Genomic DNA, 13706 nt, shown 5'->3' with positions numbered 1-13706 from the left:
TTAAATGGGTTTAACATAGCGAGACAGGTTTTAAAAAAAAGCAACGGAGAAAGCAAGATCTCCGTTGCTTTTTACACACTGTGTCGCTATGTTAAAGGAGTTTAACATAGCGAGACAGCTTTAAAAAAAAGCAACGGATATCTCCGTTGCTTTTTTTAAACCTGTGTCACTATGTTAAACTCTTTTAACATAGCGAGACAGTGTTTTAAAAGAGACTTATACTAATGGAAAAAGTCCAGGCGACCGGACCTTTTTCCATTAGTATAAGTCGATTTACAACGTGCACGCTGGCCAATCAGCGTGCACGTTTTGGAATATTAATGGGGGGTCATGGTATAATAGGCATTCCACCATGGGGGAGATGCAGAGAAACATTGCTGAGATCTCTGCTCTTGTCTTTGAAAAAAAAATAAAGTTCTAGTAGTGAACAGCATTCTACCAACATTCATCAAGAATTACACCTAACCTCAAGGATAAAATAATTGGCTTCAATAACTGGCTAGTAAATTGGTGTAATTCAGAGGATGGGGCCAGTGTGTCTCTCCATGGAATGAAATGATCAACAGAACTTCCCTTTGCAGGGGATGGCCTGCACCTCTCACCCCTTGTTTTTTTTGTATACTGTTCAGAGCCAGATTCAGTACTAGGCAACTTAGGCAGTTTCCAAGGGCTCATGTTAGCTGGGGGGAGACAATAAAACAATCTCTGGTAAATAAAATAAGCCTGATGACTTCTGTACACAGCAGGGCTTTAGGACCTTGCGGGAGACTTTCTGTAAGAACACAGCAGGGCTTTAGGACTTTGCAGGAGCCTTCTGTAAAGAGCAGCAAACCCCAGAAACCTCAGCATTAGGAAAGATTGCAGGAGATTTGACTTAGGACTTGAATAGAGATCAAACAGAGCATGTAAGCCGAGAATGTGTGTAGCAGCTATTCATTAGTGAGCAGGAGATTTGATTTAGGACTCAAATGGAGATATGCAGGAGATTTGATTTAGGACTCTAATGGAGAGCCAAAACAGCGAGTGCAGCAGGGGTGTGTGTGTGTGTGTGTGTGTGTGTGTGTGTGTGTGTGTGTGTGTGTGTGTGTTAGCAAAATTCCCCATTTAGGGGGCTGACAGTTAAGTGATGTTGCTCAGAGTCCAACCTGAGACTTGATTATTAGAAAGCAAATGACATAAACTTCCAGACCAACTGCCAGGTCTCCTTTACTTTTTTTTTGTCTGCTTGTTTTTGTAACTCACTGAGGATTACTGTCTTGTCAATGTCAGTAATAGAGTTTTATAGTTTGCTGCTCAGTGTCAGCACAGCAGTGAGACAGGTAACATTCTTGCCTTTGGTGCAGAAAGCCGTGGGTTCTCTTCCCACACTAAATTGATTGGTGAGCCTACTGTGCAGCATAAGGGGTGGGTGTTGGATGAGATGCCTAACAGCTATGCACCTGTTGTCAATTTGCTTGCCATTCCATATTGCGTATCACCAGCACACTATTTTTCTATTTAACATAGGCAATATATTCTACAAGGGCTGCAGGCACTGAATTTGTAGATAAAGCACTGAAATGCAAAGTTGTTTGCCAGCAGCAACCTCTTCATTAGTTACTGATATCTTTACAGCAACCTCTTCATTAGTTACTGATCTCTTTAATGTGGAATTATTCAGATGACTTCTGCAGGGAATTTGCGCATAGTGATGATATTGGTGGATTTTGTGGGCGGCCGTGGTGGTGGTGCAGCTGTTAGCATTGCCACCTCACAGCAAGAGGTTCTCCAGTTCGATCCTCAGCTGGGGTGCCTTCTGTGTGGAGTCTGCATGTCCTCTGTGGTCACATGGGTTTCCTCCCACATCCCAAAGACATGCTGTAGGTGTACTGGACACTCTAAATTGGCCCTAGGCGTGATTGTGTGCATGTGTGCCTTCTGGGGAAGGTTAGGCACTGGGCTGGCAACTCGACACCATAAAACTCCACTGCCAATCATAAGCGGACAGGTGATCCGCTGTGGCGACCCCTAACCAGGAAAAAGCTGAAAGAAGAGGATGATATTGGTGGATTTTGACAGTAATTTGAGTGGTCTTTTATGGTTGAAATGTTCTTAAATGGATAGCCTTGTCATTACTGGTTCATACGTTTTGTTTTACTGCTTACTGGAAAAATGTTCAACACTATAAATTTAAAACTCTAACAGGTTTTGCTGCAGTAAATAAAGACTATATTTTAATAAAATCAGGAAGGTGAATCAAAGACCACATGCATTTATGTATGGTCCTGAAAATGTGTCCAGGAGGACCATGATTTGAAAACAGCCCAAAGGTACACTTAATCCACCACTGGCCAAATGTATTTTCTGTGAATGTGGATTTCAATGCACTTTCGACGAAAGTGAATTGCAAGGGCCGAGAAGTTTACTGATGCTCATGCTAAGTCTGTTTTCATTGTGAAACTGCATTGTTCTTGTTTTTTTTTTATTTTTTTTTTTTAGAAAACAGTATCAGTGTTGGTGCTAAAATTTTTGAAATAAAAGTTTTAAATTAAATCCAAATATCTGCAGTCATTGTAGAAGTAAAGAAGAAAACTGTATGCACACTGACAGGTCTGAACAGTGTTTATGGTAACTAGGGGGACAGAAAGGCAAGTAGTGGGACACTGGAATGGCTGGGTAGGAACATTGGTAGGGGGGTGCAGGGAGATCCTGTTCCATTACCCTGCCTAAGGCCCCATTTGTCCATGATCCAGCTCTAATACTGATTAGAAGTCTTACTAACCCAACCGTTTTTTTTTACTTAGAGTTCATTTGATGAGCATTCCAACATGGAACATTTTCAGTCTGGATAATATCAAGGTGAATGCCAGAAGCCTAAACAACAAAATGACTGAACTTGAGGTCTGACTTACCTTTGAAGACATCAATATTTTTATAATTACAGAAATCTGATTCCAGTATAATGATAACACTCCCTATACGCTGGGGTACAACATTTTATCAAACATTCAGACTAACTGGGAAATGTGGTAGAATACCTGTATTTATTTACTCACAACTCCCATTGTCTCTCACCACAATCTATGTCTGAGATATAAATCTGGAGCAAACTGAAGTCCTAATGACATGTAATAAAACTAATTATCACATTTTAGTTATACACTTGATCTATCTCTGGTCCCCTCAAAGCATGGAGACTACCAAAATCAGTTAAAAATGTCCAGTTGTAAGAGTGCAGTACATCTCTTTTTGTCTGCTACGAGTAAAAATAAAATAAGAGAGAGTTTATTACTGATCTTTTGGGGCATAATCACTGCATATTAATATGATTTTCCTTCTACTGACTTGCAAACCTTCTGGATTCTGGGTTTCTTCTGTCATGTAGGCCGTTATTGTGTGGGACTACCCATAGCCGGCCTTAGGCATAGGCCAACTAGGCAGCCGCCTAGGGTGCCGGTCTTGCAGGGGCGCTTTTCCAGTATTTATTTGGTGTAGATAGACAAGGATGGGGGCACCAGGTAGTGCGGTGTGGGCACCATGCAGCCCTTTTGCCTAGGGCACCAGTTGAACTAGGGCCGCTCCTGGGACTACCCCATACCTTTCAACCTCTACAGGCAAGAAATCCTACAAAGCTAGGGGCAACATAGCTCTCAACCGTCCATGTCCAAAATGAGGAACACTAGCCCTCATAATGTGGAACAAATGGGCAAAATGTGGAACATACTAATGGCTTACTAACAACTTCAACTAGGAGGGTCATAGGATGTTTAAAATATGCTGGTTTTACTTATAAAGATGATCTTTTAAGACCCCAAATGAGGTACGTTCCTCGTAATGAGGTACACTTGAGAGGTATGAGGGGCAATTGTACATGTAAACTTATAAAGTTGTTAGAAAAACACGTTTTGTATTAGCATGTATTTTCTGAAACTGTCTGACATTATTTATATTTGTTTACCGGGATAGTTCAAGGATCAAGATTGCCCAGTTCCAGGTTCAGCTCGGCTACTTGGGGCATACCTCAACAAAATCAGGGACACTTTAGTACTATTAAACTGAGACGTTGACAGAATAACAGAATGTGAATTAATATACATTTTCTGAAGTAAAATAAGCCTATAACTCCAATTATTGTCATTTTTATTAAGTGTAACTCCCGGCCATTTCCCCAAACATTACCTATTTTGGTAGGGATTAAGAGGGACGGATTTAAAAATCGCGTCAAAATGACAGTTGAGAGGTATGATTAGGTACTTCAGTCTTCAATAATTTGCCAGAAAAACGCGACTTTTAAGGGTAGCAGACCAAAAAAAATGAGCCGGAACGCTGGACACTCGAAAGGTATAACTAACCCTGAAACCGTAATTTGTAGTACTGCAAAGACTCACTAAGCAAACTGCTACCGGATACGTTGTTCCGAAGCAGATTTACATAATCCAGTACAGGCATTCCGAGAAGGAGGCGGGACGCAGTCCGTTCCTTCACATGTTACGAAACTTGCAGCAGACTTGGTTTTGTAATCAAGCGTTAGTGGCCAATCAGTAGAAGCTATTTGATCACATTGCCAGTGTGTGTAGTTACGTGCACGGTGGGTGCTTAGGACGGTGGGGATGGTGATTATGCAGGCTGGGCGCTTTAACTGTGGTATTTTTGGAGCTTATGGACGGGACAACGAAGGATCTCTTTAGGTTCTGACATTGTCAGGGGTTCATGTTTTGAAGCAATGAGTGCATTAGCCGGTGACAGTCAACGAGATCAACAAGATGTTTTGCTACAGAAAGCGGAAAGTTTTGCATTGGGGAATCAGTTGAAAGAAGCTCTGGACACTTACTCAGCTGCACTGCAATTTGGGCCACTAGCTCCTGGGCAGCTGAGCTCACTTGTAAACTGCGTACTCCTAAATTACCTCCCGTGCCCTGATCAGAGTACCCCCAAAACTAGGGACAAAAGCCTAACTTGTAAGTTTGAATGCCCAGGTTGTGGGACATTTTTGGCAAATCCAGTCATACTACCCGAATGTGGACACTGTTACTGTGGTCGTTGTTTGAAGAAGGGGTTATGGACTCGTTGTCGGTTTTGTGGGGAGTTTATTGGAATTTCCATTAGGGCTCGCCGTCCTAATGTACTTTTGACCCAACTAATGGAAAAGTGGTTTCCGGGCGAAGTAAACAAAGTTCGTACCAGGGAACGGGCTAGTGAATTACTTCAGGAACAGGATTATGAAGCGGTTCTGCTACTTGTCAACCAGCAGCAGATCAACAGTGAGTGTGTGGCTGTTTTTTAGGGATAACAGGCTAACAGTGTAACATTTTCCATTGTTGCGTATCTTTAGGCAGATCTGTGTATATTATGAAAGTAGTGTGCTGTCCACCACATGGCATTGTTGGGAAATAGGTCACATTAATACCTGGGTGGAAAGGTATTTTCTCTGGTTTGTTGTGCCAGTCTTACGCATGCGCTTTACCATTCCATTGTCTGAATGCTTGAAGCTCTGTTTTCTTTCTTATCACCTTTAATGGGTGGGGTGTCTTGCCAAAAACATATTTCTATGAATAAAAGTATGTTCTGATGTTTTTAGCAAACTTTTTTTATATTGTGTAGTCCATATTTTCCTTTGTTGCATTTGTTTGAAAATTACGTTGTATGGAAAGGACGTACTGTTGTCTTATTTGGTGTCATTGTGTTCATAATAGGTCTTGGGATTGGAAGTGCTATTGAATGTTTGTATGTTTACGTTACATATTCTGAAACTGACTGCTAACATCATCATAAAGGTGTTGATGTTGGTAACATTGCAGCTCCTTTACTCATTGAAAACATTTTACTGGTAAGCTATTGTACACTTTGAAAAATGAACATTGTAATGTGGATTTAGGTGTGGCTGTGTAGAGAGTCTCCATCACTGAATCTCTTGTCACCCGAACATTGGCAAAGTCATGTTCAGGTGCAGTGGAATGCAGGTGTAAAACATATACGTGCAGTTTCTGTTATTAATACAATAATAGTCGTATGAAGAGTGCTGGGGGGGGGGGGGTCATGTGTGATACTTTTGTATGGGATTTAGGGGGAGATTTTGCCAGCATAAATGCAGATACCTGGGCATTTTAGTACTGCCTGGGTGTAGTGCAACTCTCACAAGTGTATGCAGTCTATCCCTGAAGGAGGGATTCACTCCCCTCTCCACGCCCCTGTGTAGAATTACATTTTAACAAAGTAAACACAGGCAGAATTTAAATAATAAACACTGATCAGCATAAGGAAAGACAAGATAAACTGCCACATACTGTGCACTGTTGATTGTCATTTGAATGTGGTGGTTTTTGCTGTGTAGACAATCTTTACAATTTTTAGTATTATGTTTGGGAAATTGGGTTGAATGCTTACTTTGTGAATCTTTGAGAGTGTGCCAGTGTAGTAGTAATGGTTTACAAGACCATCAATTGTGGGTTGCAGTGCAAGTCATTCTTGCATAGAAGAGTATTGTGTTATTAATTTTGGATTTATGAACAGTGTGAACCTGTATCAGAACACTTCCTATTCTACATTTACAGGTTGCTGTCTTCTTAATCTGAACCCTTTTTTCACTATCTTGAGCTGTGGCCTAACAGGCCAGTTGAGTTAATATAAGACTGAGAAGGTCATGGCCCATTTTACAGTCTTACTCTTGGAGAAATTAACTGTCCCTGTGTGTGTAGCATGAGAGTAAGATTCAAGATTCATCCATATTATTGTCTATATGCCATTACAGTGCAAACATTGTAGCTTAAACAAGGCAGACTGTCATGCATATTTCAAGCTTTTGTGGTGGGTTGTTTTTTGAATTATTTGTAGTAGTAATGTGAAAGCGCATGTCTTCTTTAAAATGATTGTTCTATAGTCTTTTTCAAGCTGACTAGTAATTTCAGTGATAAGTCATACACACAATTTTTTTTTTACATACTGCCCTCCTTGCATTTTCTTCCACGTGCTCTGTTTTCCTTCCACATTCCAAAGACATGATTCTCCCTGGGCCTCCACTGAAAAAAAGAACTTGTGTACCTACCATAATGTTCCATGTGAGTTGTCTGTCTCGCCCTTCATTCTTGACTGATGGGTTCAGTTCCGACTTGGCTGTTTTCTAAAGCTCGAGGTGTACAGCTAGCTCGTGGCTCTATTCCTATCACATGATGCCATAGGGCATACCCCAGATCTTATTTGCTGATGTAACAATTATTTATATGTGTGTGTGTGTGTGTGTGTGTGTGTATATATATATATATATATATATATATATATATATATATATATGTGTGTGTATATATGTGTTTGTGTATATGTATGTGTGTGTATATATATATATATATATATATATATATATATATATATATAAAGAAAGATATCTACCAGTAGTACTCTTTTACTAGACTCGGAAGAGAGTCAGACCAGTTACCAAGAGTAGATCCACCCCTCGTTCTTCCAGCAATCAAGGCAGGGGGTCAGGTGGGTGGGACATAAGAATGAAGGGCGAGATGGACAACTCACATGGAATGTTATGGTGGGTACATAACTTTATGAGCAGTTGTCCTATCTCGCCCTCTTTCTTGACTGATGGGACAGCACCCCCTAGCAACTTTCTTCTTGGGTGGCTCAAGGGAGTACATTCTCCAGAACAGTGGAACCGAACAAGGGAGTACATTCTCCAGAGCAGTGGAACCAAAAAGGGCCCTGCCCCTGGAGGCCATGTCTACTCTGTAATGATAATGAGTGATAAAGGTATGAGGCTTAGCCCATGTAGCTGCTGCACAAATAGTATCAATGGGTTGCCTAGCACGGAAAGCAGAAGAAGCAGATACTGCCTTTGTTGAATGTGCTTTGATTCCTTGTAGCAATTCATTATGTGCTGAATTATAAGCAAACAAAATGCATTAAGACAGCCATTTTGACAAAGTAGTTTTTACTACTGGAAGACCTTTTTTATTTTCTGAATAGGATACAAAAAGTTGGTTCTAGTTTTCTAAAGTCTTTTGTTCTATGTAGGTAAAAACGCAGTTGTCTATGAACATCCAACTGGTGTAGCCTGTATTCTGCCGTATTGCTGTATGTGGGGAAGAATATTGTTAGTTCAGTAGATTGATTGAGGCTAAACTCTGAGCACACCTTTGGCAAAAAGGATGGGTTTGTACGTAATGATACTCTATCATTGTGGAACAGCATGTATGGAGGTTTAATGGATAAGGGCTCCCACTCTGATACTTTTCTGGCTGAAGTGATGGCCACCAAGAAAGCAGTTTTCCAGGTTAGATATTTTAAATCACACGATGATGCAGGTTCAGAAGGGGGAAGAATTATTGTGGACAAAAGGAAATTGAGATTCCATGGGGGTAAGGGTAGCCTGATATATGGTCTTGGTACGTTTGTACCTCTTAGGAAGGCTTTTGCTAGTCTGCGAGACATTATACTTGAATCTTCATTGCCAATATGAAAATTTGAGATAGCTGCTAACTGAACTCTGATAGTAGATGCCGCAGTTCCTTCATTGAAAAGTTTAGTCAAGAATTCAAGAATAGATGAAATGGATGCTGAATGTGGGTCAATACTATTTTGAGTGGCCCAGATAGATAATTTCCTCCATTTACTGAGGTACAAGTTTCTAGTAGACTTGTGAGAAGAGATCAAGATGTGTCTTATTGCAGATGAAAGATTCTGTGACCTGGCTTTCTTGGGAATCGGAGTAGCCAAGCTGTCAGCTTGAGGGTTGAGAGAGAAGGATGAAGATCACCTGAAGAATGTGTCAGGAGATCTGGTACTGGGTCCAGGATCCATGAATCCTCCTGTAGATGAGGCTGTAGGAAGGGGAACCAAATTTGACAAGGCCAGTAAGGCGCTATGAAGATTAATGTCCTTCCCAGTGAACTGGCTTTCTGAAGTACTCTTATTATCAGTGGAAAGGGGGGGAAGGCTTAGGCATAAAGGAGACCCAGGGGCCAATCGTGCACAAGGGCGTCCCTCTGCGACTCCCCCAGTGGAGGGCTCAGGGCAAAATATTTGCTGCATTTCGTGTTCATGGACATGGCAAAGAGAACGCAGCAAGGCTGACCCCATTTGCAAAAAATCATTTCTGCTACATCTTGTTTCAGGGACAACTCATAGGGGATTAGAGTCGCCCTGCTGAGCTTGTCCGCTGTCACGTTCGATTTCCCTGGGGTATGCGTTGCTATAAGAAAGCACTGGGATGAGGTCACCCATTGCCATACTGTGATGGCCTCTCGACAAAGGGGGTAAGACTTGGTTCCTTCTAGCTTGTTTATGTACCATACCACTGACATGTTGTTGGTCTGGATCGCAATTGTGCCTGGAGGAAGAGAGTATTGAAATGCCTGCAACCCCAGTAGCACTGCTCTCATCTCCAGCACATTGATGTGCAGGTGAGCCTCATGTTCTTGCCAACTGCCTTGGGCTGTCTCTCCCTGATAATGCCCCCCCACCCTGTCTGGGAAGTATCTGTGGTCACTGTGGCTGATGGGATAGGGTGAAAGGACTGCCTATGGTGACTTGATCCGAGTTTATCCATCAGGCTAAGTCCCTTTTGCAAGATTCTGTCAGAATGATCTAGTATGACAGCAGTAAGCCCTGCATTGACCATTGGGTAAAGAGAAGCCATTTCAGGATCCGTATGTGCATGCGAGCTAAGGGGAGTATGGTGACAGTTACTGCCATTGTCCCTAAAACTTTGAGAACAGTTCTTGCTTGTACTCTCATTCTCAAAAGTAGGTTTTGAATTTGCATACGAAGAGATTGTTTTCATTCTTGTGGAAGAGTTACCATTATAGTCACCAAGTTTAATTCTACGCCTATGAGTGCAATATGCTGCAACGGCAATAAGGCAGGTTTTTTGTAGTTGATTGGGATCCCAAGTTGAGCATATAGGCCAAAGTGTTGTCTGTTGCTTGTAGTAGTAGCTACTTGGTAGTGGCAGTAAGGAGCCAGTCGTCTAGGTATGGAAAACACCTGGAATCCTACACGCCTCAGGTGGGCTGTAACCACTACCATGCATTTGGTGAACACTCTGGGGGCTGTAATGAGCCCAAATGGCAGTGCTCAGAATTGGTATTGACTGGTTCCCAGCTGGAAGCACAAGTGGCTCCTGGATGGCCTGTCCATCTTTATGTGGTAGTACGCATCCTGGAGGTCTATAAAGCACATCCAGTCATCTTTTTCCCAGAAAGGGAAGAATCGACTGAAACATAACCATCCGGTTTAATGTGCTGAGATCCAATAATTGGTCTCCAGTCCCCTGTTTTCTTTGGAGCTTAAAAGAATCTTGAGTAAGTTCCAGATCCTATCTGTTCTGCGGGGACTGGTTGGATGACTCTCTCTTTTTCTAGCAATTTTTGAATTTCGGTTGCTTTCTGATTCCTGTGACTGGATGGAACGTTCGGAATTCTTAAGGTTGGTGGAGGGTTGGAGAAGGGAATAGCATACCCTCTGGATATGATCCTTGGCAGCCATTTGTCCTTTGTGATTTTTAGCCAGGCGTCTGGGTCCAAAGACAAGTGACCCCTGACTGCCTCCATAGTAGAGCAGTCGGGTTTCCCTTCAGGAATGCTGGAAGTGCTTACTGAAGAAAGACCCTCAGCTGCCCTGATTCTGCAGACCCCCTCTACCATGTGGCCAGTGTCTTCCATTATTACCCCCTTCTCTGCCCCTGGAAGGGGGTTCAAAATGTGTGTCCTGAAAGGCCTCCGGGGTTTTACGGAACCACATCTTTCCACCCTTTCGATCCTTGAGATATGGTCTTGAAGGAGTGGAAAAATGGACTCCCAACGGCAGAGAGAGTCTTTCCTTCCTGCTCACACCTGGTAAGTGTTTCTTTTACTTTGGAACCAAACAAGGATGAGCCATCAGAAGGGGTCTTGGTAAAGGATAACTTGAAAGGTTCTGCAAATGAACACAAGCGTATCCAGGAATGACTCCTAAGGGCAATTCCTCTACCTGCTGATCTGTCTGCTCCATTGGCTGCATATGAAATGAGCCTCATGGAAGAGTTGACTGTAGAGTTTAGGGTGGAGCGCTGAGAAGTTACTTTATTCAGAGACTCCCACAGCTACATTACCCTGGAGACCATCTCCCAAGTTCCTTTACAAGATCTCTCTGTAGCCTTGTAAAGTGAGTTAGGTAATTCAGGGACCGTAGAGTAAAGGTTGCTGTTGAGAACATGCGCTTCCCATACCTGTTCATCACACACGACACTCTTTATTTGGTGGATGGACAGCTGTGGACGTCTCGGACATCTCTTTTTTAGTGGCCGCCACCAGAGCATCTACTGGCACCCCTTTGGTTAAGAAAGATTTTCCCTCTGGTGCAGTGATAAATTTGTTAGGCCTCCTAGGGACAGGTTCCACAGTTATCTGGAGACTCCCATGCCTTCTGACAAACCAAGTCCAAGAGTTCATTGAAAGGTGGAGACACCCAAGAGACGGCAGATCAAGAACCAACAGCCTTCATTTATATGGAATCCTCATCAGAAGGGTTAGTGGCCTTCCAGCCGCCTCTCTGCTTAAGGACTTCTAGGATGTCTGCGAATGAGACATCTTCAGAAGGTGACCATGGGAACCCCTCTGAATCATCGAGGTCTGTGTCTGATGTCACTGACTCCTCAGGGGGGTCTAGATGTTTCCTCTTACATGTCTCTTTTCATGGTGCCTCCTCAGATGGGGCTTCTGGAGAGGTTCCTGTAGGGAAAGGTATATCCTGTGGGGTGTCATGAGGCTCTGGATCTCTATGCTGTGGGCCATGTGGTGCAGAAGATGGACACAAAACTCTAGAGGAAGAAATGGTAGGATCTGAAACACTGGATGTCCGTGGGGGCAGTGCTCTCCTCATGACTGTGAAGGCACCCCCTATGACCCGAGGAGAGGTCCAGCAACGAAGAACCAGAAGCTCTCCCCAGAGCCACGAGAGACGGCTCCAAGGTCAAGGTAGGAGCCAAACTCATTCAAGCTAATGCTCCAAGAGGTAAAGCCAGAACCGATAAATGTTCAGTCCGGCTGTCCCCCTGGAGCCGACCAGAGAGCATCAGCCCCGGTCAGCACCAAGGTAGTTTGAGCAGTATGAACCAAAGAAGGTCTCTGCACCATAGGATCCACAATTATCAGCTCCACACATTCCGGCTCTGAGACCACGGTAGGAGTCTGAGGAGGAATTGAAGTAGGGAGTACTAGTCTGGTTGGATCTGAAGCCAACTGAATCGGTGCCGACAAACGCTTTGTAAGAGGCTGTATCCTCGAAAGCTTCTGCACCAAATGATCCATATCCAAATCTGAAAGACTTCTAAGAACGAGTTGATGGTGTCGGTGATGCCACAGATTGTAAAATTGGGGATCGGAGCATAGGAGTCACAGGATCTAAAACTGGTGATTGGTTCCTAGCTCAAACTACCATCAGCTCTGACATAGATGGAGCCGAGGTAGAAGTCTGAGTCAGTGTGGTTGGTTCCAAGAATTTTAATTTTTTTCTGAAGGCTCGAAACCATCTGAAGAAGCTGAAGATGGTCTCTTAAGAGATTTTCTCAGACTTGGAAGGAGAAGGTGAAGAAGTCTTATTTAATGGAGTTTGATCCTTCTCTAAATCCTCAGCAAAGGAAGACCTTAACAAATCCCTTAATATCAATTTATTCTTTCGCTCTTGAAGCACCCTTGAGCTGAAAGAAGGCCAGCCTTGAGAGAAAAATTGCACAGGACACTAAGGATAATCACAAGGCTTTCTTTAGTTATGTTAGGAACCTGGGTGGGAATTCCCAGATATACTCAGAATTAATCCAAAATGACAAAAAATACACCGAACCCACAGACATTGCCAACATCCTAGCTGACAGGTTCAGCGCAAACTTCTCCCCCCCCCCCCACCAAAAGGGCAAATATCTATCCCAGCAGAGTGCTGGCCCCCTGACATCTCAGATGCTCAGGTAAGAGCTGCCCACTCCAAAGTAAAAAACACAGCGTCAGTGGGACCAGACGGTGTCCCGGGCTGCGTTCTACATGAACTCCAAGAAGAGCTAAACCCAAACGTAAAACTACTGTTCAGTCTCAGCCTTACTACAGGATATGTACCCAAAGAGTGGGGTACAGCAACAGTGGTCCCTCTCCACAAAGGTGGTGCCTCAACGGATCCTGGAAACTATCGCCCCATAAGCCTGACTAGCTTGGTCTGCAAAGCTATGGAAGGGATCATCATGGACCTCATAAATAAAGATATTGGGGACCTACAGACACTGGATCCTACCCAGTTTGGCTTTAAGGGCAGATCCTGCCTCTTAAACCTGGTTGATTTCTTTGAAACAGTCACCAAGGCCATTGACGAGGGGAAGGTGGTCCACACAGCCTACCTGGACCTCACAAAAGTCTTCAATACAATACCCCACTCGGGCATTATAGATAAGTTCACCAGCTTAAATATAAACCCCTATGTCACTAGATGGGTTGCAAACTGGCTCAAGGATAGAACCCACATGGTTAGAATTGCTGGAGCCATGTCAGACTCCAAACCAGTTACAAGTGGCATCCCACAAGGGTCAGTCCTGGGACCTCTCTTGTTTGGTATATATTTCTCGGAGGTACAGGCCAACACTGAAGGACTGTGGCTGACCAGGTTCGCAGATGACTGCAAACTGGGCGCCATAATCAACTCTCCAGCCGACACAAGCATCCTCCAAAAGGGCCTCATAGAAGCAGACAACAGGTGCCAGATCC

The 13706-nt window shown here is 43.4% G+C and overlaps 1 protein-coding gene across 3 annotated transcripts in view; it reads left to right on the top strand.

The window, feature by feature from the left end:
- The first annotated feature begins 4483 nt into the window (after window positions 1-4483).
- Window positions 4484-13706, top strand: part of LONRF1 (LON peptidase N-terminal domain and ring finger 1) — a 1181374-nt gene continuing 1172151 nt past the window's right edge. Inside the window, exon 1 of one of the 3 annotated variants that reach the window (XM_044062498.1) lies at window positions 4484-5240. In XM_044062498.1, the coding sequence (XP_043918433.1) occupies window positions 4703-5240 (538 nt within the window). In that variant the 5' untranslated portion in view covers window positions 4484-4702. The remainder of the gene's footprint in view (window positions 5241-13706) is intronic. The other 2 variants (XM_044062495.1, XM_044062496.1) reach the window with 2 other exon arrangements.

This window comes from Protopterus annectens, chromosome 2.part1 (genome assembly GCF_019279795.1).
Source record: "Protopterus annectens isolate FY-2018-M chromosome 2.part1, PAN1.0, whole genome shotgun sequence".
NCBI lineage: Eukaryota > Metazoa > Chordata > Ceratodontiformes > Protopteridae > Protopterus > Protopterus annectens.
This window is presented reverse-complemented; position numbering and strand designations above follow the sequence as displayed.